At 43.4% G+C, this 25,199-nt stretch overlaps 1 protein-coding gene across 1 annotated transcript in view; it reads left to right on the top strand.

Annotated features, from left to right (window-relative positions):
* arfgef3 (ARFGEF family member 3) overlaps nt 1–8,193 on the top strand; it is a 44,010-nt gene extending 35,817 nt beyond the window's left edge. The window contains exons 33-40 of the mRNA XM_041947308.1: nt 1,023–1,154; nt 1,659–1,789; nt 3,956–4,174; nt 4,322–4,493; nt 5,518–5,619; nt 5,984–6,369; nt 7,395–7,878; nt 7,994–8,193. Coding sequence (XP_041803242.1) covers nt 1,023–1,154; nt 1,659–1,789; nt 3,956–4,174; nt 4,322–4,493; nt 5,518–5,619; nt 5,984–6,369; nt 7,395–7,878; nt 7,994–8,185 — 1,818 coding nt within the window. The 3' untranslated portion in view covers nt 8,186–8,193. The remainder of the gene's footprint in view (nt 1–1,022; nt 1,155–1,658; nt 1,790–3,955; nt 4,175–4,321; nt 4,494–5,517; nt 5,620–5,983; nt 6,370–7,394; nt 7,879–7,993) is intronic.
* Nucleotides 8,194–25,199: the final 17,006 nt, after the last annotated feature.

Below are 25,199 nucleotides of genomic sequence, written 5' to 3'. Positions count from 1 at the left end.
TACAACAGTTTTCTGAAGTGTTCCCGAGCCCGTGGAGCTCCTGTGATGCTTTTTGCACGATTTAAAGCTTTGCTTGCATTTGACTAACAGCTGCTAATCTTTAACCTTTGTTGATCTGACATATAGATAGATAGATAGGTAGGTAGGTAGGTAGGTAGGTAGGTAGGTAGGTAGGTAGATAGGTAGGTAGATAGACTTTATTTATCCCAAGCTGGGAAATTACAGTGCAGCAGCAGCATTACACACAGTGAAATAAATGAAAAATTGTGAAATAAGACTATAAAGAACAAATATAAACATAATAAACATAATAATACATAATAAAATATCAAAAATAGCGAGCAGTAAAAAGATTATATACATAATAATAAAATAGCAAAATAGTAAACAGTAGTAATGAAAAAGTATTGCACAAAAAAGAATATCTGCAGCAAATGGCAGTGTGTAGAAAATAAAGTGTACCGTGACTGTAAGCATACACTCAGTGAAAAAAGTGAAAATTTGTGAAATAGGACTATAAGAACAAACTATACAGAATAAATAATAGCGAGCTGTAAAAAGACTATATACATAATAATAAAATATCAAAAGTAGCAAAGAGTAGTGATAAGAAGTGTGTGTATATATATATATATATATATATATTAGCTGTTATTGTACAGTGTAATGGCATGTGGCAGGAAAGATTTCCTGTATCTGTCCCTTCGACAGCGGAGCTGTAGCAGCCTGTGGGAGAAGGTGCTCGGCTGTCTGTCCACTGTGTGATGGAGAGGGTGCTGATCATTGTCCATGATGGATAGCAGTTTATTCAGCGTCCTCCTCTCCACCACAGTCTGAAAAGACTCAAGTCTGAGTCCGAGTACAGAGCCAGAGAATAAACAGAGCCATAAACAGAGAACTACATCAGTAAACGTCATGATAATAAACATTTTTTTGTCTTTTCAGCCATTTATTCATTTCTTTGACACAGATGACTGTTAACGCCTCTGTCTCTCTCTCTCTCTCTCTCTCTCTCTATGCAGAACCTGCTGGCGTGTTTTCACAGCGGTTCAGACAGTTTTTCCGGAGACGCCTGCGAGGTGAAGGTGGCGGCTCCGTCCCACTCGCCTTCAGCTGAGGCTGAGTACTGGAGGATCAAAGCGATGGCTCAGCAGGTCGGTGCGGCTGAGGCGCTGCGTGTTACTGTGACAGCTGTGCTTCATGTGCTGCAGAGCGGGACAGCGAAGGGGTCCAGGTTTTATTTGCATGTTCATCGGGCTGCTTTGCTGTCGCTTCCACCTCAAATCCAAAAGTTTTTAACCAGAAATCTTTATTTCCTCCTCACAGTGTGAATATCCTTTTCACTTTTCAATCTGCTCACATTTTTTACAGTTATGGTCATTTAATGACTGAAATGAACAAGTAACTTGTAATGTACAGTTTACATGTTTTTATTTTATTTTATGTGAATGTTGATGAACGTAATCATGCTGAAATTTAGACGGCAGCTGTTTCATAAAGTAGATGTTTGAACTTAGGAGGCCACAGCGGTAAAGGACAGGTCGAATAGAATAAAGCCTGAGCAGCGTTACTGTTACACCTACTAACTAAACCAGTAGCACCGGTGCTCCTGGTGCTGGTCCAGTGCAGCCTGTTGACGGGTCCTCTTTGTGTCCCAGGTCTTCATGTTGGACACCCAGTGCTCTCCAAAGACGCCCAACAACAAGGAGGGCTTTGAGCACGCTCAGTCCTGCGTCCTCATCATCGAGCTGCCGTCTGACCAGCAGTCCAACGGACACACTCAGAAGAGGTGGACAGCGCGCGCGCGCACACACACACACACACACACACACACACACATACACACACACACACACACACAGATAAAGCAACAAGAGTCCTTTTTTGTTTCTGGGCCGAGGATTTAAGGTCACTGCTTCTCATTACCCAGAAGTTTGACTGCGTGACCTCTGTGAACTGCTGTGTATCACACATGAAGCACATTTTTATAGGGACATAAAGAAAAAGGTCAAAACCCAAGAGTGATCAAAAGCAGCCAAATAATTTGCTCTCACCTTTCGGATAAATTAATTCCAAGGAGACATTTATTTTAGATTTAATAGATTGACTTTTAGATGATTATTATTGTTTTTTGTGCCTCCCAGCTGGCAGCAGCTGTGACCTGATGCAGCTGCTGTCTTTGTCTTTGGGTTTTCTGTTCATCCCATTCCCATGAGCTCGATATCTCAGGAAGGCCTGGAATGAATTTCTTCAGATTTGGCACAATCGTTCACTTGACCTCAAGGATGCACTCATTCGATTTTGGTGGTCAAAGGTCACTGTGACCACACAAAACACATTTTTGGCTATAACACAAGAATTCATACGCAAATTCTGATAGAAGTTCATACAGATGTCTGATAGGATAAAATGATGAAGTGATGACATTTTCTATCCAAAAGGTCAAAGGTCAGCTTCACCGTGATGTCATAATGTTGTGCAGAAACACTTTTCTGGCCATTACTCAGCAGCATCTCTCAGGAACAGAAAGCAGATTCATATTTGATCAGATCCTGAGTTGGTGACTCTAATCCTGAAACTGTGCTGATTGTAAAGATCTTCTGAGCTGCAGGTTCAACGTGTGTGTGAAGCGTCCACGTTTTACAGATTGTAGCTTCTCTGCAGCAGCGTCCATGTTTGAGTCTGAACAGACATGGATGTAAACTGTAGGGGCTTGTTGATGGAGGCAAACAACCACGAGGCAGTAATTCCAGTTTCAGGACATTCATGCATTTCACTGTCGACATATGCAAACTCAGATTTATTTAAATATAAATTTAAAGTTTCCAAAAAATATTTTCAAATATTTCCAAAATTGACGAGTTATGTTTTGCTTTTTGGGTACAAGTTAAACTCGTACTAAAGCCAAGATTTCAGCAGTAATGAAACACATATTAGGCACAAACAACACGCTTCTGTTGCCTTCTGTGTGTTTTTCCAACACTACAGCTCGTCTTTGTGGTCCGTTTCCTGTCATGTGTCGAACTCTTTTGTAAACAGATCTTTAAACAGAAATAATTGACGGCGTGCAGAAGTGTATAATTTCCTCTGTCAGTAACTTCGAAGGATTGCTTGTGTTACATATATATTTTCTGACGATGCACAATTTTCCAAAGCTTCTCTGTAAATGACTGCACTTGGTGCTTTTCAAGAAACATTCATTAATATTTGTCTTAAAAATAAATATAAGAAAGAAGCCTTCTACAGCCTTTTGTTTTTATAGAAAACATGATTGGAAACATAAATGCAGCTAAATGAACTGTGTGAATCTAACTCTCACTAACTGTCTGTGCTTGTCTTTCTGCTGCCATGGTTACAGGAAAATTGGGTAAGACTGTTTTCTGTGGAAGTGACTGTGTCAGATTAGACAGTGTGAAAAATGGCCATGGACATTATGGTCTGTTTGATCTCTGTAGTCAAAGTAACTGGCAGAGCTGCACAGTGGTGCAACAGATCTGAAGTGTGTTGGTGCTGCGAGATGTGATAAATCCTGAAAAAGAGGTCAGATTTGCTGATTAATGACTTGAAAATGATCTTTAATTTATTGTTGAATTGTAAGTATCTATTTAAGTATCTATTATTCATTCAGTAATGTTCTGGACTAATCTGCTGACAAGAGAGTGTAAAATTGTTCACATACATTTGCACCAGGTGTTATTTAGCCACAAGTTAGTATTGAAACCTAACTTCACCTGCTGTTTTTCCTGTAGTGGCTTTGCAGCTGCAGGTTCACTGCAGACAAGAAAGAATTTGAGCCCAGAATGCTAAAATATTACCTCATTAAACTTATAAATTCCTGTTTGAACATTTTCTTCAAAGGATCATTTTAACTTGTTACACTGAAGGAACTGACTTCATTTTTCTTCATAGCGCCGCATGGTTCACACATTTGACCCCTGTTTTTTGAATCCCACAGGATCCCATTCCGGACCATCGTGGTGAGCCTGCTGTCCCACCAGGTCCTGCTCCAAAACCTCTACGACATCCTGCTGGAGGAGTTCGTCAAGCAGCCAGAAGGCCACGAGAGGGTCACACCTGTGACCTCTGACCCCAGCAGAACCACCGCTGGCTTCCTGCGCTACATTTCCATGACTAATTTAGCCATAATCCTGGACCTGCTGCTGGACTCTTACAGGTCACTGCAACAAGAAGGCATATATGCGGATGACAGTGTTATGTGGATCTGTAATCCTGCTGGTTTCAAACTAAGAGAGTTGATTGATAATAATAATAATGAGCTCTACACTCAGCTGACTAATGATGACTAACTAATCCTCTGCAGGACAGCTCGGGACTTCGACACCCGGCCGGGGCTGAAGTACCTGCTGATGAAGGTGTCGGGTGTTTGTGGGGCAGCTAACCTTTACCGCCAGTCTGCCATGAGCTTCAACCTGTACTTCCAGGCCCTGCTGTGTGCCACGCTGAGCCAAGCCGACAGCATGACCGCACAGCAGGTAGAAACCAGTCATCAAAACGCTTCAGTTGGTTTATTCAACGTTATTTTGTGTGTTTATGAAGTTCTACCTTTAGTTTAAAGCTGCACTCATCACCACCCGACTCTGAAGTTCCCCTTTTAGCGTCTTTCAGCTCATTTTTTAGCTTTCTGTTTTGGCTCAGTGTCAGCACTCTCATCAGCTTGTTCCCAGCAGCAGCAGGTAACAAGTAACAGGCAGATAAGAAGGAGACTAGATGGTGAAAAAACGGGAACATCGAGCAGCTAAAGAGCCAGATATTGTTCTGACAAGTTGGTGGAGGGAGCTCCTTGGTAGCCGAATGGTTACTGTGCGTGCCACATGGCCATGTGACCTTCACAACGTCACCGGTTTGATTTCCGCCTGTAACTTTTAGTTGTATGTCATACACCTCTCGCTATTCCGTTTCCTGTTTGCTGCTGCTGTCTAAGAAAGGTGAAAAAATGCAAAAATAATAATAATAAAAGAGTTGATGGAGAACAAACCAGAGCTAAAAGGAGACTGAATATTGTCCTTAAATTAATTTGCTGACCAGAGACACATATCCACATATAAATGCTAATGTTGCTAACACATTAGCCCTATCAACTTTGCAGGTATGTCAAACATGCAAGTGACCTTCAGCTTGAAAAATGATTTATGCAGCTTCAAGTTAGTTTTCATTTTTCTTTTGCCAACTTTTGTTTCTTATTTGCTAAATGTTTCGGATTTATTTTGTATTTTCTGTTCTGCTTCTGTGTTTTCAGTAGGTGTAAGTGAAGAAGTTCAGTGCAGGTATTTTCATGTTTGGAACAAATGCATCACAGGAAAAGTACATTAAAATGTACTAATTCATTTATTTTTTAATCTAATAACCTGCACACATTAGCAAACATTTGTCATCCACCTACTAAAGACACAGCAATCATATATTAACATCTTCGCAACCACCTGGAAAGCTCATCATAACCAACACGACAAAAACCGATAGCAGCTCAATAGCAGTCAAAACTCTCTCTGTATCTAGGTGAAGAGGATCCTGTATGAGGAAGAGGAGGGCAGCTCAGACTCCTCCCACCCTGGCTCTGCTTCCTCAGAGGACGAAGACATCTTTGAAGAAACAGCACAGGTGATGCAAACGCACACAGCTTCTGTTTTGCAGTAATAAAATGTGAATAGAGAATATTGACTCACTCTCAGTTAAAGAAAGCTTTGATGGTTTCGAACCAGAATCAGCTTCACAGAACCTGATCAGTTTTCCTTTCACTAGAAATAAAAATCAGGATGAAGACTGTGTAGAAAGGATGAGCAGTGCTAAATGCTGCAGAGAAAGACAGCAGTGCAGGTGCATGCAGAGGTCACTGAAAAACAGTAAAAGGTTTCTCTGGATTAGTCGTCCTCTTTTTCATTCCTCTTCATCGAGGGTTTCCCGAACTTTTCACCCTCCTAATGTAACAAGAAGATCAATTACTCATCCTCACTCCGTGTTTCAGGTCAGCCCCCCTCGTGGCCGGGATAAACGCCATCACTGGCGAGCCCCCATCCCGTCTCTCAGCGTGCAGCCACTGGGCAGCGCAGACTGGGCCTGGCTGGTCAAACGCCTCTACAAGCTGTGCATGGATCTGTGCAGCAGCTACATCCAAATGCACCGGGACCTGGAGAGCACGCTGGAGGAGGCGGCGCTGCTGAGGGGGGGGGCAGGAGGAGGAGACCACGTCTTCTTCCTGCCTCTCTTCCAGTCTGAGACGTCGACCCCGACGTCGGCGGGCGGGCTTTCGGCGAGGGGGACGCCGTCAGAGGAAGGCGGGTACAGGTGTCAGACGGCGGATGCGAGCGCAGCATCGCCAGGAGACACGCCCACACCCAGCCCAGGATTCAGGTCTGAGTTCAGTCATATCACACGTCAGATAGAGCAAAGTTATTATGTTACTATGTTACTAACAGAACCACTTAGCACAGCTGCTTCCACCTTCCTCCAGTGTGACGCTGACGCCAGTTTCACAGCAAACGTTCAAGAGCAACAAGTTTACAGAAGGTCGGATGCAGAATGAAGAGCAGCTCATAAACAAGGCTGCTACAGACCACGTGTAAAAACACACAATGTGAACTGTCTAACTTCCTCTTCCCAGAGTCCCAGTAGGGGACCAGGGGGATGAATAAAATGAGCTTTCCACCATTCTTCTCTACGACTTGTCACTGCATCCCATCAGCAGTGGCGTGCACAGAGGGGGGGCGGGGGGACCAACCCCCCGGGGCCCAATTGTTGAAAAACGCGTGCTAAAATGCCCTCTTGGGCACAAAAACGTGTGCTAAAGTGCCCTCTTGGACACCAAAACGCGTGCTAAAGTGCCCCCTGGGAGCCAAAACGTGCGCTAAAGTGCCCCCTGGGAGCCAAAATGCGCATTAAAGTGCCCTCTTGGGGCCAAAACGCATGCTAAAGTGCCCTCTTGGACGCCAAAACGCGTGCTAAAGTGCCCTCTTGGACGCCAAAACGCGTGCTCGAGTGAAGTCCTTTTCGCCCCTGCCCTTCAAAAAGTCTGTGCACGCCACTGCCCATCAGCACCAAAATCCCAATTTGGTCATGTGATGTAGAGTCTGTTTGAGTTCAGGTTCAATGTTTAATTCACATGCCGCTGTGGCTCACACAGCTGCCTGAGAGAAACCTGGACATAATGAGTTCTTCCACACAGTGATGATGTCAGTCTGAACACAACCTCGTGTTTATAACTGGCTGTGATTAAAAGAAGTCAGTGTGAGTCGATGGGTTTGTTTTCTTTTGTTCTGGACCAAGTGAACAGAACTGTGGATGTGAAATCAATCATGTGTTCGGTCTGTAGCTGCATAACTCGGTCTGTCCACCGCTCCAGGTGCAGCAGCCATTTACCGTTTCCTCTCTCTTCGCAGCTGCACAGGCAGTCTGCCTCACCACTTCCGGACCGGTGAGAGGAGAGACTCCAGCATCACGGGAAGCTCAGTAGGAGGAACTCCTGGCAGCGCTGGGCCGGGAAGGAGGAAGGAATGGTGGGAAAGCGCCGGGAACAAACTGTACACCATCGCCACAGACAAAACCATCAGCAAGCTGATGATGGAGTACAAACGCAGGAAACAGCAGCAGCAGCAGCCGCAGCAGAGCTACGTCAACCTGTTCATGAAGGAGCAGGGCCGGGCGGCGGCGGCGGCAGGAGGAGGCGTCGGGGAGAGGAGGGTCCCCGTGGAGCCGCAGAGGCCTCCGCAGAGGCCGCAGCACCTGGTGGACCAGCAGGCTCCACCGTTGAGGCACTCGGTCAGCGCGGGACCAGAAGTCCTGAGACAGGAGAAGAGACCACGTTCAGGATCCACCATCAGCTCCCACAGCATCTCACTGAGGGACTCTGAGGCCCAGATTCAGGTACAGAGTGTTGCAATGTCGCAGTTTAAACATTGTTTTTGGACACTGAAAGTTGATCACATGACCGTGTACGTTGCGTGCAGTTTTGTCGCTGACACGGTTTCTCTGCTTGCAGGCGTGGACCAACATGGTCCTGACCCTCCTCAATCAGGTCCTCCTCCTGTCAGATTCCTCGTTCTTGGCGCTGCAGCCGGCGCTCTACCCCTGCCTCAGCCAGCTCTCCTGTCACGTGACCGACGCCCGCGTCCGCCAGGCGCTGCGTGAGTGGCTGGGCCGCGTCGGCAGACTCTATGACATCATTCTGTGACGCCGCAGCGAAGGATCGCAAAAGCGCCGGACGAAGAGCGCAGTCTGTCTGTCAGTGAAGGACGGAAACAGATGGCATCATGTGACGGCGCCGCTAGGTGATGATGTAGGGTTTGATTGGCTGATGATGCGATGGCAGTCTGTGACATCACAACATAACAAAGTAACAGACTGGTTGAACGAGCTTAACTGAGTAATGAGGAAACTGATGTCATCGTGGCGTTGGCGAACGTCACGTGACATTAAGTTGGAGGATTTGATTGGCTGATGCAGGATGTGGTGAGAAGAAAGAAGGATTTAGCTGGTTTGTGAAGGATTCTGTGAGTTGACAGTGAATGTGCCATTTCTGCCTCTTGGTCTTCAGTTGGAGTCGGTCGTTTCCACACACACAAAACACAAAAGAGTGCACAACACACGCACACACCGAGTCATCGCTTTCAAACATGATGCCGCATCAACACTTTAAGGGGACCCTGTGGAGGTTTCTAGTAAACAAACCCAGTTATATTTACATTCAAAGCATGGCTAACTTTCCTAGTGCTCTACTGTCAACCACTGTTGGTGAGTTCAAGGACGTGAAATGAGGTTTTTCCCGCAGTTTGTCTGTTCGTTCCACCTGTTCAGCATCTTTGTCTGTTGTGGCTTCCACACACTGAACATTTGCACTTGCAGCAGGAATGTCCTCGTCCTCATGCACGTGTGATCCAAAACTCACAGGGTACCTTTAAGGAAAATTATTTTAATCTGCATTTGGGCCATTATTACTACAGGTTATTATAAGGATGGGGAATAACAAACTGCAGGTGACCTACAAACTCACTTCCTCTGCTCATAATGCAAAGACCAAACATGCACATGTGCAAACACACAGCGACAGATGATGAGAATCAAAAACCCAGTGTGTAATTAGATCGCATATTGAAAGTTAAATTTAAAATACTGTTGTATTTATTCCGTCAGAGTCAGAGAGTGAGGCCACGTTTCGTCCAGTTCAGGCTTGTTTGATTGGACTGTATATGAATGTCTGTGTCTGCTTTTTCAATACCCAGCTTTAAATACTGTGCGGTTCATTCACCTTCAACTGAATGCTTTCGTTTATTATACACCTTATTTTAACCAAATACCACATACAGTATGTGTATTTTAATGTTTTAAGTGTATGATATACTCCGCGTTATTTCTGCTTAATGTGTGTACATGTATTTATGTAAATGCTTTATTATTTAAAATATTTCAGCTCTCATATTTAGCATTTTTTAAGAGCTGGTTTTCATATTTTACCACTTGATGCAGGATGTGCTCGTACTGTCTGATGCTGTGCTGGTGCAACAGTGCAGCTGACACGAGCAAGGCACTACTGATGCTTTCAGGTTCAAGGGCGGCTGATACTAAACATGCATCTCAGTTTAGATAGATCGGTCTGTTAGTATTGACTTGGTTTTACATCAGAGTCAACCTTATTGCAATGAAGGCAGTGTTCTCAGCAGACACCGGTGCATGAAGTCGAGGCTGTTGGAGCTTCAAGACATGCACAACATCACCATTTTAAATCCATTTGCCATCCTCAGGCACTAATTAGACACCTTCTTTTCTATTGATTTCTCTCTATTTGATCAACTAATTCGTCTTTTTGTCTATGAAATGTCAGAAAATCCCCTAATTTGTCACAGCCTGAGGTGGGGTTTAAGGTCTGCAGATTTCCATGAGAGTTGCTGAGCTCCTTCTGACTCCACAGAGGATGAACCCTTTACATTTAAATGACCACATGACCTCCCCTCTGGCTCCACCCTCAGGATAAGTTTAGCACTTTCAGCTCTAATTATGTGGTCAAGCTCTGGTAAGATCATCAGTAAATTGTTATAGGCTGCACATCCGTCGACAGAAGTCTGCAGACTTTAGGTTGTTAGCTTACATCTTTCCAAAGAATGGAACCATGCAAGTGTTATAACTACACCTTGAAATCAGAAAGTCTAAAAACCTCTGCTGTAACAGCGTTACAGGGTGTGACTCGTTCTCTGGTTTTTCAGCAGCAGAATGAGCTGAACCAGGACGGACTCTGACTGAATCAACGTCTGATTGAACGAATGAAAGGAGAGAGTGGAGTGATTCAGTTCGTCAGCGTCGTTTTCATCTGCACTCATCGCTCTCTCCTCACCGGCTTCCTCGCATCCTCTGCTGCCTCATTCATTCGCTGCCTCGTCTGTTCCTCTTGGCCAGCTGTCCACCACCAAAGTGGAGCCAAAAAAACAACACGGTTCTTCAAGCTACAGGGATAATCTTTAAAAATCACCAGAGTGCATGTGCCATTATACAGCAGCAGGCACTGACAGAGATGTAGGCCAGTTGAAGTCAGAGTGACAACAGAGAAACATTATGACGAGTGTATGTGCTGTAGCCCGTCTGACATCAACCACAGCTTTCTGAAGACGCCTTCTGAGTTTCACACTGTCTTTGTTACAACAGCCGAACGTGAAGAACTGACTTCACCTCTCAGCCGCGATGATTGATGTTTGAGACGAGACGTTTAGGGTCCAACCAATACTAACTTCTCCACCCCTACGTGGATGCTTTTGTGTTGCCGTTTACGACTTTTTGCAGCGTTACACATTTACTTTGCGGGAACCTGAGGAGCCTTTGCACTGCTGTGTGCAGGTTTGACTCAGCTGTGTGACATAACGTCCTCCCACGAGGCTGGTCTCTTCATCTGCTCTCTCTCAACAAATCAAATAAGTATAGCCCCCCTTGTAGGACATCAGTGCTGATCCTCCACTCTCCTCCTATCACATGCTCTGATCTAACAGAAAAGTGCAGCTTTAAATCACATTTTTGTGTTTAATGAGAAATTTAACACCGTGCTCCTGTCTGATTGTATTTGGTCGAGAGGGCAGCAGAACTGCCATTAAACACAAAAGACTTCACGCTGAGTCATTTAATAACAGCAAAGTGGCTTACTGTGTATTTTACTAGTAAAATATGTGGAATCAGCGTGAAGTGACTCTTTAAACATTTCTCACTGAGGTTTTTGATGGAGCTCAGAATATTAAGAGAGACTAGAGACCTGCAGCCAAACTGAAGTGACATCAAATATCTTCATAACATCAGAATCTGAGAAAATCTCGCCCCAATTCCTGCGAGGAAATCTGTTTCGCAGGGTCAGTCGTTTGCACTTTGGTTCCGACAAAGTAGTCCTTTCCGACTGTCCGGTAAATGACAAACAGCATTAGTGTGTCTCGCCTCTCTGTCCTGTCCTGTCTCTGCGGTCCCTCAGCCCCTCCCAGTGCCCCTGACCCGTCCCCATTTGCGCCTGTTCGCTGTTTGAGGGCGAGTGGCGAGTGGACAGATGCTGTCGGCCATCAGTATGATCAGCGGCACAGGATTTAGCTGGTGTTAAGTCCATGACGGCGTTTCCATCTAAAAAAAGCAGTCGACTAATGTGTCAGTGTCGTGCAACAATTCTCCACCAACAGTTTGAGTTGATTTCTACTTTGCCTGCTTTTCACTCACTCTGGTGATTATCCTGCTTTCAGTCTCACAGACGCTGTGTGCCTGTGCTGCGTCGGTTAACCTGCAGAGATGAGCTAAATCTTTTGTCTGTGCTTCTTTTGTACAGTTTCACTGCTAATGTACATTTGACATAGTAGCGCTGAGATTAAGGCTGAGATTGAACCGTGAATGTAGAGGTTGCGGCACGCCGAAGATCATCGCAACCACAATCGTCATCTGCACTCTAAGCAGATTTGATGCTCTTGGGCATAGTTCAATTCTGAGGAGAAGCTCCAAATCCGTCCATTGTCATGTGTTCCATCAACAGAAAGATTTTATGAGAAAGTCAATGTTTAAGCTCTTATTGCTTTTGATTCGTGCAGCTCCGTCTTTTGTCCTTGTGCTGGAAACTGTAATCGCATTTCTGCTAATAGTTTACAGCAAAATCATCCACAGTTTAGGTCGTGTGCAGTCGAGGGATTTGGGACCCTGAGCAGATTGAAGAGGCAGTGACCTAGTATACTTTGCTCAGGGCTCAGACAGATTGCTAAAAAAGAAGAACTTGCTGAAAAAGTTTAAAAAAAAAAAACTTCAAAAAAGTAATCAAACTAGTTTTCGAGAAGTCAGTTGACGGATGAGTGATTGGGCCGACGGTCTGACTGACCGGCTGCCTTGTTGGCTGGATAAATCCATTTCTGATGGTTTAGTTTGCTGCAACTGTCTGAAAGCGTAGGAGTGAAAGCAAAGCAGCTTTGAGCATGTTGCCCTGTTGTCAGACACTGATGGAGAAAGTATATGCATGACCCAGACATCTGACACAGTTTCTAAAGTGGAAGATCACGTGACGGGCGCGATATAGAAACAGAGAAACCAATCAGGCGTATTTGAATTGTGCAATCAAGCTGTTAGAAATATTTTGCTGGTAGGCTCTGGGTTATGGATGCCCGTGCATTTTTGAGAATGCAAAGTCCAGTTTTTAACAGGGGTCAGTGGTCAAGGTGTCGACCTCACCTGTGACATACAGACATGCATCAGACATGCTGGATATTGTCATCACTGGTTATGTCAGGTGCTGCCTTTTGTCGATGAGTGTGAGCATCACTACATAGATTACACTCAGAATTATGGGATGTCTTTGTTTAAACATCGTTATTGATACGGCACCTTGGCAAAGCTGCAGGAAGGCTCGGTTTCCTACCCAGCCTGAGAGTTGGAGAATGCCCTCTGTGGTTCTGGAGGAGCTTCACAAACATTTTTCACCACAGATGGTCTGACATTGAGTTGCATTGTGGGAAATGTAGGATTCAGTTGTTTTGGATCTCGACTCATGCAGAATAAAAGTCAGAACTCTGATACTTTGACCTTTAAATCACTGGAGTCCAACTTTAAAATAAGCTAAACACATAAACATGCAGTAAATATACAATTGAAACAGCAGTAATTATATGCATTAATGGAATTAGTTCAGACAGATGCATACGATCGATTTCAGTTAGCTACTCAGTTTACCTTGACACCAACGGGTGTAGCTACTAAGAGTGCATCTTAGCTTATATACTATTGGACGGATTTTATGTTTCCACACTGCTCAGCGTCAAAGCTTCTCTTCTCTTGTTTTTCTTCTTTAACTGCATCTTAGTTTAAACTTTCTTAACCAGGAAAACAAAACTGGATCTTGAGCTCTGCTTGCTGCACTTGAACTTGAACCACTGACAATGACAAGATTGTTGATTTTTATTGACTTAACTCGCTTCTTCACCCCAAAGACGAGGTGTTAATGTGTGTGTGTGCGTGTGCGTGTGTGTGTGTGTTTGGTGACCCCATGTGGTGCAGAAGGTATTAAGCAGGGCAGGACTTCAGACAAGAGGGCACCTGAGTATTTTTTAATGCAAACACACGATAGTTTGTGTCAGTTTGGATGAACGTCTCACTGGTAGGAGAGATTTTGGGATTTTCAGGCTGTTTCTGGAACAGCACACCTGTAAAAATGGATGACGCACCCTACAGCATCCCTGCAGATGAATGTGCAGAAGGTTCCTGATATGGCCGCGAGCTGTCTGCACATTCATTCAGGTGGCTCTTTGCCTGTTTGCTTCCTTCGCTGCCGGACCGACATCAGCCGGCCGGCTCATGTTGTGACTGTGATTTCTAAAAGTGTATCTTTTTCTGCTTTTGATATCAAAGAAAAGCACCTGCAATCTCTCCTCCTGATGTTTCGAACCTGCTCTGGCTTCCCTCTTTTCCCCTGAGCTCAGTCTTACAGTTGTGTAACTGCTGTATGTTTCAAAGCGCTTTTCCAGGAGGCCTGTCTGCTCCGTGTGTTGTACAATAAAAGCAGTTTATCTCATGTGTCTGTCATCGAGTCGGACTCTCACGTACCCACATCTGCGATAACAACAGGTTTAAACACCTCCTCCGGTCATTTTGCCGTATCTTAAAGTCGTTCACCTCAAGAGGAGTCAGGGAATGACTTTAGAGAAATAACTATCAGAGCAACTGGTGGTGTTCATGTTACAACTTATTGAAATCCAGCAAATGCAGTGACCTTTGTTTTCTCATATATCAGCTCCTCCTAATAAACTTTCTTCTGCTTATTTTGAGGAAATAAAATTCTAGATAGTATATCTGCATTGCCATAAGTTCCCAAAGACAGGTCACAATACAGAATCATTAGCGTTAAGGTTGATCTTCCCTGCTGAAGCGTCCTATATGACATTATTTTAGAAGGTTTCAGGCCTGGATCAGCAAAGTCATCGCTAGTTAAAGGTTAAAGTGAAGAGATAAGTTTCTACCTGACTCATTCTTTTTGTTGTTACGAATGTTCAGGTCTCCATTCAGGATCAATCTGTCATATCTAGAGATACGATCAGCTACTGATGACTATCTCGATGACCGATAGAATGTAATGATGAGCACTGATAATTCTGCTCTGAGCTCGAGAGGAATTAAGATATTCAAACGACTTGCCATGCAAGCGATGTTTGGATGTATCCCATCAGGCCCATCAGATGTTGAGATTGTCAGTGAACTTTATCCCGCTGCTGAGGCACACTGATGTCAGCCTTGTATTCAGGGCAACGAGTCTGCTGAAAGATTCAAATCTATTCCCCAAGGTTGGAATGCGGCCTGATACGCTTGCTTCTCCAGCAGCAGCCAGCTTGAAACTGTCAGTGTTTTCCAAAATGACACAAAGAACATTTCTTGTCATGTATGAACGAGGACTTGTTGGCGTTCCTACACCTCCCTAGTCCAGGTGAGGTCGTTACTCACCTTTGATTGACTGTATATAAACAGGATTAAAGATTAAAATGAGCAGCTAACTTTTTCATCAATCAAAGTGGAATCTCTTTTTGCTGAGCAGTCACATACACACACCCTCCATCCTTTTTACACACACACACACACACACAGAGTTGTGTTTTGCTGCTGCAGTCCAGCTCCCAGCAGCTGTAAATCCTCCCATCAGGACCAGCGACGTGCCTCCTCTCAGCTGGACACATGGACTGTCTGCTGGCCTCATTTCATCCTCCCCCTCCCCTTCTCAGATATTATTTCAGGCTGATCACTTCAGCTCTGCAGTCAGTGTCCCTCAGAGCTCACAGCGGACTCGTCCTCCTCGTCTCTCCGTCCACTGTACCTCCTCTGAGCGTCCCTGGCTCCGGGTGGGCTCCAGATTCTCCACCCATCCACCATGCGGTCTCTGATGGAGAGCAGCTGGATGAAGTTCGGACCAGCCGGTCGGGACTCTCTGGACTGGTCGCCCGGACCCTCGGCTCTGCCCTCCACCGACAGACAGGCGCCGGTGAGTTGATCCAAATCCAAAGTGTTATTTTTTTTTTTATTAATCTAGCAATAATTTAGTCTCAAAAATAGCCTACATCTTAAAATATATCTATAACTGCAATATGACTGCTGTTTGTACAATGTTACCAACCAGTGTTACAAACAGAAGCATGTGTAGCTTCTAAGGATTATCCAGTAAAGACAGAAAATCCAAATGTGGCCTTGCACATGCTCTTGGCTTTATACAGTAAATGAGCAAAATTATGCCATTTTGGCCAAAGAGATAATATAAGAAGGTGTGACTCATGCCAGGTAAAGTCTTTCTTTAAATCAGGAGGATGGGGAGCAAAAAAAGTCACTTTTTAAAGTTTCCACTTTTAATTTGAAAGCTCAAATAAACGTTGTATTCTTTGTTTTCCTCCATAATATTGTAATTTAGACTCTCGTGATTAAATGTGTGTGGAAGTGATTTCCACACACTAACTTCACTTTGATGACACACGATAAAAAATCTCTGCATTCAGTCTGTTGACGAAAACGAAATCACAGTCCCAGAGATCCAGCTGTGTTGAAAACAAGCGCACCATCTTCACTTCACTGGAGGGTAAAACGTTTAAAGTGTGTTTTTCAAAGCACAAACGGAAACTGGATCTTCATCATTCCAAGCTTTTTTTTTTTTAATGTCCTGGTGCAGATCATGTCTCCTGAAGCTGGAAAAAGTTTTCCAGGCGGTTTGTATTTGAAATGTTTTTTTAATCTTACGTGTGTTATTTCAGAAGGAGTGACTCTTGAACACCACTACTTCATTTATTTATTTGCTTTCATCAAGATCTTTATCAGATATTTATGTTGCATTCAGATCTTTAGCTAGTCTTTGAATGTATTAAATATTTGCATTATATTCAGCAGCCGTCTGTTCACGCTCCTCATCAGCAGTTTTGATGATGCAGATTCATTCATGTAAAGAGGCCAAACAGATGTTTGTGACTGACAGCGCCCTCTGTTGGCCAGATGTTATCTGAGCACCAACTGACCTTTTACGATTACACAGGATTATTTTTTTTCTATTTTTGTAAATTTCCTCCAGCAACCAGGCATTTCATCATCTCACTTTAACAGCACTGCATCAAAACAGTTACTTACCTGAAATATAACATTTAAGTCAAACATGAAAGTATTCATGTGCATAAGAACAATAATGAACATAAAACATTGTGGTTTTCATTTGTGAATATATTATTTATTGTCCTTTCTTCTGCTTTTGATGTAACACTAGTTATGACAGTATTCACTTCATATGTTAAGATAGATTATGAAATTGAAGTGATTAATGTAAGAAGAATGAAGGGAAGAATATTTAAAGTTGTGGTGCAATGATCACGTATTAATCTGCTCTCAGATAATATAATCTAATGTTTTTGTTTGTGACTCACAGGGCCAGAGCTCAAGTGAGGCCATCATCAGTGCAAGAGCCATCACCTCCATCGCCATAGCAACCGTCTCCGTCCTCCTCCTCCTCCTCAGCGTCCTCGGCTTCCTGATGTGGCGCCGCAGGCGTGGCTTCAGCCTCAGCGGCAAGCTGGGATTGGCCAACGTGATCGCCCTGGAGGACCTGCAGGACCCAGAGAGGAACTGTGAGCTGCTGTCCTCCATCCGCCGCAGTCGGAGGGAGCACCAGCTCCCCAGTTCCAGCTCAGAGCAGGACGTGACGGACGGCGTGTTCCTCATGGTCTACCTGCCCTCGCCGTACGAACAGACGCTCACCAGGATTGCCAGAGCTGCCAGCACAAGCAGCTCCAAGGACGTGGAGCTGCTGCCGCCGAGTCCTGGTCCAGAGACAGGCAGCAGGGATGAAGAAGAGGGGATGAGGCTGGACGATAACGCAATGATAGAGGAAGAAATCAAGGACTGAGTCAAGGCAGAATACCGCACAGAGAGGGGAGGCTGATAACATATCCAATGATTTCCTGTTGAGGAAAACATCATCAAACATCAACACTCGACTGTAAATCTTCAGAGACGTGAGAAAGAAGTGAACAGACAGGAGTTAGAAGAGCTCATCACATGGCCCTGTCCTGCTGCAACAAGACCTCTTTGTAGATATGTATAGATTTCTGGATGTGGTTTGGTTGGCTGGGACAACACATTATCCGTCTTCAAACCTCCCACTGGATAACATCCTCAGTGACTCTCCTTTAAGCAGACAACCCCACATTCGTGACTCCGATGCAGACACACAACAAAGGTCTTTGTCAGGAAAAACCACTGAGACCTCTGTCTGCACCCTGCTGGCCCCGTACTGTCCCGTCCTGCAGCACGTGTGGTACAAAAGTGACTGAGGAGGTGCAGAATCGACAAAGTGTATTTAACGTAATTTTTTGCAGTGTACATAATTCCTCATACATTAGGTGGATTGGCCGTGTCACTGATTGGCACGTAGGATTGTAAAAATGTACATCTGTATTGAAATCAGTTCTATTTTTTACTCTTACATTTTATCTGCTGTAGCATCCTTTTAGACTTGTATTTCCCCAATCATGACCATAAATCAAAGCAAGCAGCAATATGCTTTACAGTCTGTCATGGAAAGAGAAGAAGCTTTATTTTGTAATACTGATATTTGTATACATTTTTGCTGTGTGATGTTCACAGTACACTCAGCTTTCTTTCATTGTTTGACCTCTGGATACAATGACTGACAATAAAGTGGAGAATTCTGACCTCTGTTAGTTGTTTTACAGTATTTTTGCAGTATTTCATCCCTCACATGTCGGAAGAAAAACAAAAGCATTGCTGAAATGCTTTAAACCTCAGTAATTACTGCTCTCTCCAAGTGGCAAAGGCAGGACGTAGCATGACATCGTTACAGTCACAGTAAACTCTGACATTTCAGGAGTCCACAGTTCAAGTCCCATCTTGGCCTGACAGACTTAACTGTCATCGAGTCGTTTTAAATTCAACCAAACCTGAACCAAACACGGCGGATCAGAAAACATTCACTGAATCATTGTGAGTCTCGTTTAAGCTGTTTAAGACTTTATGAGGATAAAAAGTGTGATTTTGATCCAGGCTGATCTCTATGGAAGGCCACAAAGGACATGAGTAGAGATTATTTTAATTGATTATTTGTTTTGTGTATGAAATGTCCACAAAATAAAAGAGGCAATAATACCCATCAAGAGCTGAAACTGACGTCTGCCTGTTGCTTGTTCTGGTGGCAACAACCTCGAACCCTCGAAGTCCAGAATGGCTGCTACCAACCAACTGACCTCAAAGTCTGGGTGTTCATTAAATGACAGTGAACATGACAGAAAAAACTAAAATGGAAATAGTCATGCTCAATGTATTTATATCATACTCCCGCTCTTCCCATCATATAATCCCACGTATGCTGTGCCGACCTCATATGGCACCTTATCTTTGCATCAGGTCTGTCTGGTTTGTCTGCATAGTCAGCAGAGGTGCACAGTTTTCTCCACCTTTAGCTGAGGCTCGCTGCCAGTCAGTCACTCAGCAGTTTGATTTTATTATATTAATTAATCATTCATTAATCTGTGAAATGTTTCCAGAAGCACCAACAACAAGACGAATTAACTAAAATATTTTCAAGATTCGATTGTCTTTATTGTCACTGAGCATAACATGTCAATGAAATTTGTATTGCAACCCCCATTTTAGAAACAATAAGAAAGTAATAATAAAATAAAATAAATACTCTAGAATAAAACAAGCTAACATGCAGATAAAAATATGCGTAAATGCAATAAAAATATACCAAAAATGACAAATACTTAGACAATAAGAATATACTAAAACAATAAACAACAAAACATACCAACAGCATAATTACTTGCACAACAAACATGTACTCAGGATTATCCAGTAAGCAAATCTGCAAGATCAAAATATGGGTTTTGGACATACATTAGGTTTTATATAATATATGCAGCAATCAAATGACTTTAAGATCAGAGGGGAAAGGAGCGTCAAGTGAAACCAGTTTACAGCACAGAGTAGAAACACACCCAGACTGAAACGTGTGAAACACGACGCTATCAAAGCCACAAAAACAGAATTAATGCTCTCACACAGCGCAAAGGCAGCAAAAAATGAGATAAAAAGCTCAGGCCACAGCCTCCTCTAGTATCTATTCTGGAGCAGACAAATCACTAACTCTCTCCAGGTGCTGCAGAACTCCATCCACCAATCACAGCCAGCACAGCTTCCCAGGTGCACAGCAGGTGTGTCTAATTAGGCCTCATTAAACTGACGGATCTTTGGGTCATTTTCCTGTACTTTGATAAGTCTGATTGCACACATATATTCTGCTAATAGTTAGATTACATGCATATGCTTACATTAATGATAGTTGGATCCTGATGTGTTGATCTTATTCATATTTTCTGCTGATGGATTGTGTGACTGAACAATCAACAGAAATAGAAATTCTACCTCTCCTGGGTAAGTTTTTCCTTTATTATTCATAGAAGTGATTTAGACGAGGAGTGATTCTTTGTGTGCAAAATATATCTGAGGCCAGTGTGACCTAGAACAGGAGGTTTTGAGATAGAGGCCTGGCATGGGAGACATCTTGGGGCCCTCGACTTAAGATAAAACAGGCTGGCGTCAGGGATAAGGGTGTCTCTCTAGATTCGGCCTTGCAAACAGGTTGCTGGGCCAGTGACGCTGGATTCTCAAAAATAATCAAGCAGAGGCCAGGAGCCGATGAGAAGGAGCCGACGACTGTTTCAGCATTTCCTCATGTTCTGTCTATAAAACACTGGGTCAGGGAGGGGTAGTGTGTCAGACTTGGTGAACTGACCCAACTATGTTGTGGATCAGGGAAAGGTTTAAGTCGAGACCCAGTGCTCTGTAACCTTGCACATTCTATTTATGTTAGAATAAAACTGATTTTTGGGGACTCAACATGTAGCGGCCCTTGGCATCAGTAATCACAGCGTTGAGTTCGACTGGTATGACTTTATTCTTCCGTTAGGATACCGTGAAACTAAAACCACATAGCAAAAGAAAAAAAAACAAATCAATTCCATAATACATCAACATTCAATTCAAGTATAAATTACAACAACAAAAACTAATATTTCGCGTTTCCTTAAAAATCACACACACTGCAATTGCAATTAGTGCATCCTACAGCTCCTGTAGGATGCACTTTCCACTAAGGGTAAAGGGGGCCATGAACCCAAGTGGATCATACAGAGAAGCTATGACAGAGAGGAGACCTCGACGAGTTGGAAGATGATCTTTTGCATTAATGCTAAAACTAAAAGAGTCACTCACCATTGACCACTGAATGCCTAGTACATGTCCTTCTGATGTCACCTCTGGATTTAGTTTCAAAGGATCTGTTGACTCTGCTCTTTCTGAGGAAGCTACACAGGAAAGAACATCTTTGTGGTTTGAGTCAAACTTGTGTAATCTGAGACCTGCACGGCTACACAGTTCCTGTGCCTCAACAATTAATTCTTTGGCCTCTTGAACAGTTGGAAGACTGATTAATCCATCATCAACATAAAAGTTCCTTTCAACAAAGGCGGATGCTGCGGGATGGATAGCTCTGCACTGCTGAGCCAGATACTTCAGGCCAAAGTTAGCACATCCAGGTGAGGAAGCAGCACCAAAAAGATGAACTGTCATTTGATATTCTCGTGGTTCATTTTCTAAGTTACCGCCCTCCCACCAAAGGAACCTCAGGTAGGTACGAGCTTCTGGAGAAACTCTGAATTGATGGAACATTTTCTCAATGTCACAGATCACGGCAACCTCCTCCCTTCTGAAACGACATAAAACTCCCACCAGTGAATTAATCAAATCAGGACCAGTCAGTAAAGTGTCATTTAGTGAGATGCCATTAAACTTTGCTGAGCAATCAAAAACAACTCTTAGCTTATTTGGCTTCCTTGGGTGATAAACCCCATGGTGAGGAATATACCAGACACTTTCTCCCTCAGAAGGTGCAGGAGCTGGCTCTGCATTTCCTTTGCTGACCATGTCTTCCATAAAGGCAGTATACTGGTCATGATACTGTTTATTGGCAAATAGCTTCCTTTTCAAGTGTTGTAACCGAACAGTAGCTAGCCTCCTGTTGTTTGGCAGTGCTGGTGGCTTGTCTTTTTTGAAGGGGAGGGGCATCTGGTAGTGTCCATCCTCTTCCTGTTGAATATTATCACTCAGAAACTGTATGAAGCGGACATCATCCTGAGACACATATTTGTCTTCATAGTTCCTTTCATTGAAATCTGACTCCAAAACCTTCAACACATCTGTCACAGCAGGCACAGGCAATTCTTTAACTGCAACACGATGCACAAAACTATGGCTGCCCTGTCTGTCCAAATGAGGGTTGGCCGACCCTATGATGCTCCAACCTAGCACAGTTCGTCGCAAAAGGTTCATTTTCGCTTCCCATGATGACCTCTAGGGGGGCCAAAGCTAAAGGGCAGTCATAGCCAATAAGGAGTCCAACTTCACAGTCTTGAAGTGGTGGTAACTTGTTGGCTAGATGGCTGAGGTGAGGCCACTTCAGAGCTGTGCTACTTGTTGGAATGTGGGACTTATCAACTGGTATGAAGTCACGTGTGTAGGCCTGTCGTATTTGAATATGTGCTTCAGAGCTAAATCCGCGAACTTGCAGACTACTGGCAGTTTTACTGGTTATGACAGTATTCACAGCTGTCATGGTGCTTAATTTAAGCTGCACCGGCTGAGTGTTCAAATTTAAGTCGACAGCCAAATCTTCTAGCATAAAGGTGGAGTCACTCTGAGTGTCAAGAAGAGCATAGGTGAGTATTTCTCTCTGGGGGTCTGTTGTTGAAGACACTAGGACGGGAACAATGCTAGAAGTGGCAGAATCATGCTGAGTCAGGGCATGAGACATAACTTTATGGATTTCATTGTTTACGGGATCTTCTGTGGCAACATTATTTGTCATTTCTATAGGTCTTACATTTTCTCGATGCAGGCAGGTAGGGTGACGTCTACCACAGGTGTCGCAGATATGTCGCCTTTTACAGTCTTTGGCAGAGTGGCCTTTTCTTAAGCATCCAAAGCATAAATGATGTTCATAAATAAAGGCTCTTTTCTCATCCATAGTTTTTATCACAAAGACTGGACATTTAGCAATGGCATGTGCTTCGTTTCCGCAAAACAAACAAGGTGGCTTTGGTTTTAGGCTTTCTGTTGGTGTTAAGTTGAAGCCTTTTATTTTAGTGCTCGTGTTGAATGTTTTGGCTCTCTTCTGCAATCTTTCATCTGATGTTTTTAAGTTTATCATTAAAGGGGAGGCAATTGGATTACAGGCAATGCGAGCTTCCTTCTGCATGAATTCTGAAAAATGTTGAAAGCTTGGATAATCACCGGATCGATCTAACTCTTCAACAACAATTCGATTCCATCTGCGTACTAACCATTCAGGCAGTTTCTGCAGAAGTTTGTGATTTTCTTCACAATCATTCAAGATGGATAGGCCTTTAATATGAAGCATAGTTTGCGCACATCCTAAGAGAAAATCTGCAAACTCTTGTAATGCTCTTGGGTCGTTAGCAGCTATCTTCGGCCATTTTAAAAGTCTCTCTCTAAAAGCCCTTTGAACAATAAATGGACTGCCATACCGGTCTTCTAGAACAGCCCAGGCACCTTTATATGCATCCTCTGAGTTCCGGTAAAAGAAACCTTCCACCGCCCTGCGTGCCTCCCCTGCTAAATAACTCTTCAAATAAAGCATTTTTTCACTTACTGGAAGGGGCTTTTGGTCAATCAGGGCCATGAAGTAAACTTTCCAATCTGTGAACTTCAGAGGGTCACCTGTAAAGGTTGTTAGCTCTGGGACAGGTAAGCGACTTAAAGCTAATGAACTTGCTATTGCCTGGGTCAACATGGTTTCCTGAGCAAAACTAGCATCTTCAGGAATTAACTTTAGAGGTGCTGTGTGTCGCGGCTCAAAGGGTGAGGCTTGCGGATTGAGGAAGGGTTGGTATTCAGTGTTAAGGCTGTCCAGGGGAGTTTTGGCAGTCTCCACAAAATTGTTGTATGCTCTCACACGAGCCTCTGCAACCTTCACTTCACTCTCTGCCTTCAGCTGTTGCAACTTTGATTTTTCCTCTTCCACCTTTAATTTCCATTCAGTCTCTAGTTTCTCAAGTTTTGCTTGTTGAGCATGTAGTGTTTGAACAGCCTTTGCTTGCTCCATCTTCGCTGCCAACTCTGCTTCTGCGTCCGCTCGTTTGCTCGACGATATAGAAATGCTGCTTACTTGGTCGTCCGGTTCTTCAAGAGCTTGTGAAACTACTGTTTCTGTGTTGGTCCTCCCAAAGACAGACCCATATTCCTCCTTATTTAGCTGCATCCTTACTCTCTCCTTTTCTAAACAATCATTGAAAGTTTTATCCATATTCTTCATTCGTTTATTAACAATATCACACATCTCAGATGATAAGGTGCTACATGCATCCATTTTCTTGACAACATCTGGAGTACTTGTGTGGTTAAGTCGAATGGGCTCATAATGTTGGCACACCTTATCATGTTTAGCCTTTATGATTCTTTGTATTTCCTTGAGCTCCTCAGGTGAGCAGAAAGTCTTTAGTTTAGCTCTTATTTCTTTAGCAGCCAATCTCCAAGTCTCATATGCCTTGTTAAACGCTTTCTCCTTTTTCTTTAGTTCCTCTTTTTGAAGCGCTTGGCCCTTTTCTGTTAAGGTTCGCTCACGAGAGCTAGACCTTACTTGTTGAATCTCAGTGTGATTCTTTATTTCTTCAGAGGGTGCAAACATTTTTGTTACCTTATAAATGCCTATGGAAACTCAAATTTGATGAGTGGTGGCCTTTAAATTATTTTCAAAAATTTTAAACTACTCCACGTATCAGACATTTACACCTTTTAGAAATAAAGCTAATAAACCATGTCACAGCAAAAATAGACCTTTGTAAAATTTATACTCAAAAAAAAAAAATTCACTATTAAATTACCATTGATTTCAAGATTAAAGTGATTGTGTTAACCTTTGATAAACTTAACCTCTAACAAGCATTTCAGTTCAAACATTTATGCCACAACATTCGCTTAGATTGACTACATTTCTCGTCTTTAAATGTCCATTGTCTTGTGCATTGTTCATTGAGGAAGCGAGCAGATGACTTCATATACAGTATTTGCTTAAACCGTTCCGCGTCTCCGCAAGTGACTTTACCACTCAGCCGAAGGTCTTTCACTGCAGTTATAGCATGGGGAAGCCGCTGGTAGGAGGAGAGCACTGGCCAGGAAAAGACTCTAATGCAGCGTAGAGTTTCACTGTAGCGGCCCTTGGCATCAGTAATCACAGCGTTGAGTTCGACTGGTACGACTTTATTCTTCCGTTAGGATACCGTGAAACTAAAACCACATAGCAAAAGAAAAAAAAACAAATCAATTCCATAATACATCAACATTCAATTCAAGTATAAATTACAACAACAAAAACTAATATTTCGCGTTTCCTTAAAAATCACACACACTGCAATTGGTACAAAAAAAAAACCCATCAATCTCTAATAATAATACAAAACCCCCCCAGCAGCCCATTAATACAAAGATAACGCATACCTCTCTTCGCCTACCAAGGGTGCAAACTAGATACAATAGCCTTGTTGAAATGGTCAAATACCGGCGTCGGACCAACTGCACTCAATGATAAACAAAAGAAACACATTCACATAAATGTTGGGCTTATTGTCAAACGTCACGAAATCCTT

This window comes from Chelmon rostratus, chromosome 11 (genome assembly GCF_017976325.1).
Source record: "Chelmon rostratus isolate fCheRos1 chromosome 11, fCheRos1.pri, whole genome shotgun sequence".
NCBI classification, from domain to species: domain Eukaryota; kingdom Metazoa; phylum Chordata; class Actinopteri; order Chaetodontiformes; family Chaetodontidae; genus Chelmon; species Chelmon rostratus.
The sequence above is the reverse complement of the archived record's forward strand: the minus strand, read 5'-3'. Positions and strand labels throughout refer to the sequence as shown.